Consider the following 1031-nt stretch of genomic DNA (forward strand, 5'->3'; position numbering starts at 1 on the left):
CGGTTCGACTCGAACATGCTCACCATTCCCTCGGCCGTCCTCCAGATCATCACCATGTTGGTCCTCGCCTACAGCAGCAACCACTTCAACGAGCGCACCTTCCACTGCTTCGTCGGCGAGTTCTGGGTCATGCCGCTGCTCATTGCCCTGCTGACCATCTCGGACGGCGGCCAGGAGTGGGCGCGCTTCACCCTCGTCACCCTCATCTCCGGGTACCCCTACTTCCACCCGATTGTCACTTCGTGGATCTCGGAAAATACCTTTGACGTGAAAAAGCGAGCCATCGCTGCCGCCACCTACAACGTCATTGTCCAGATGGGCAGTCTCATTGGCAGCCAGATCTACCGCTCCTACGACGGCCCTTACTTCAAGCAGGGCAACAAGGTACTTGTCTCCATCTGCGCCTTTGCCCTCGTCGTCTTCGTTGCCCAGCGCCAGGTCATTGTCTACCTCAACGGCAAGAAGGAGAAGAAGTGGGCCGCCATGTCCGACGAGGACCGTCACATCTACCAGAACGATGTGCAGGCCCGCGAGGTGGACGGCAACAAGCGTCTTGACTTCCGCTACACCTACTAGGCTTGCCCTGCCCTGCCCTGCCCTGTAAAATGCTGGTGATATGCAACCTGCTTGTTTTCGATGCCATAGTTAGCCTGCCATAATCATTGGGCCCATGAGCCCCCTCCTCACATGCCATCTGTCGATGATTGTCCGTGATGGTGCAGATGGGCAAGATGCTCAACGTACAATTTAATGTCGTCTTGTCCGAAATCCGGACCCCGGACCCACATAACGCCATCGCGGCACCCCCCGTAGCTGTCTTCTCTCCAGGATACTCTCCAGCAGTTCATCAGCGCTCTTCAGCTGTCAAAGGGGGCCGGAAAGTCAAAATTCGGCCTGGACCCTGGATGCCCCCGCTAGAAACCCCCGGCCCCCTTGCAAGTTTTCTGCACACATCCCCCCTTGAACCATGTGGCCCGCGTGGACCACCCCTTCCAGAATGGGGACGAGCCCCGCTAGCGGCATACCGAGGC

The 1031-nt window shown here is 58.2% G+C and overlaps 1 protein-coding gene across 1 annotated transcript in view; it reads left to right on the forward strand.

The window, feature by feature from the left end:
• Positions 1 to 576, forward strand: part of VDBG_01465 (conserved hypothetical protein) — a gene marked incomplete at both ends in the record, with an annotated part of 2331 nt that extends 1755 nt beyond the window's left edge. The window contains one exon of the mRNA XM_003009736.1: positions 75 to 576. Coding sequence (XP_003009782.1) covers positions 75 to 576 — 502 coding nt within the window. The remainder of the gene's footprint in view (positions 1 to 74) is intronic.
• Positions 577 to 1031: the final 455 nt, after the last annotated feature.

Source organism: Verticillium alfalfae, genomic scaffold (assembly GCF_000150825.1).
Source record: "Verticillium alfalfae VaMs.102 supercont1.1 genomic scaffold, whole genome shotgun sequence".
NCBI classification, from domain to species: domain Eukaryota; kingdom Fungi; phylum Ascomycota; class Sordariomycetes; order Glomerellales; family Plectosphaerellaceae; genus Verticillium; species Verticillium alfalfae.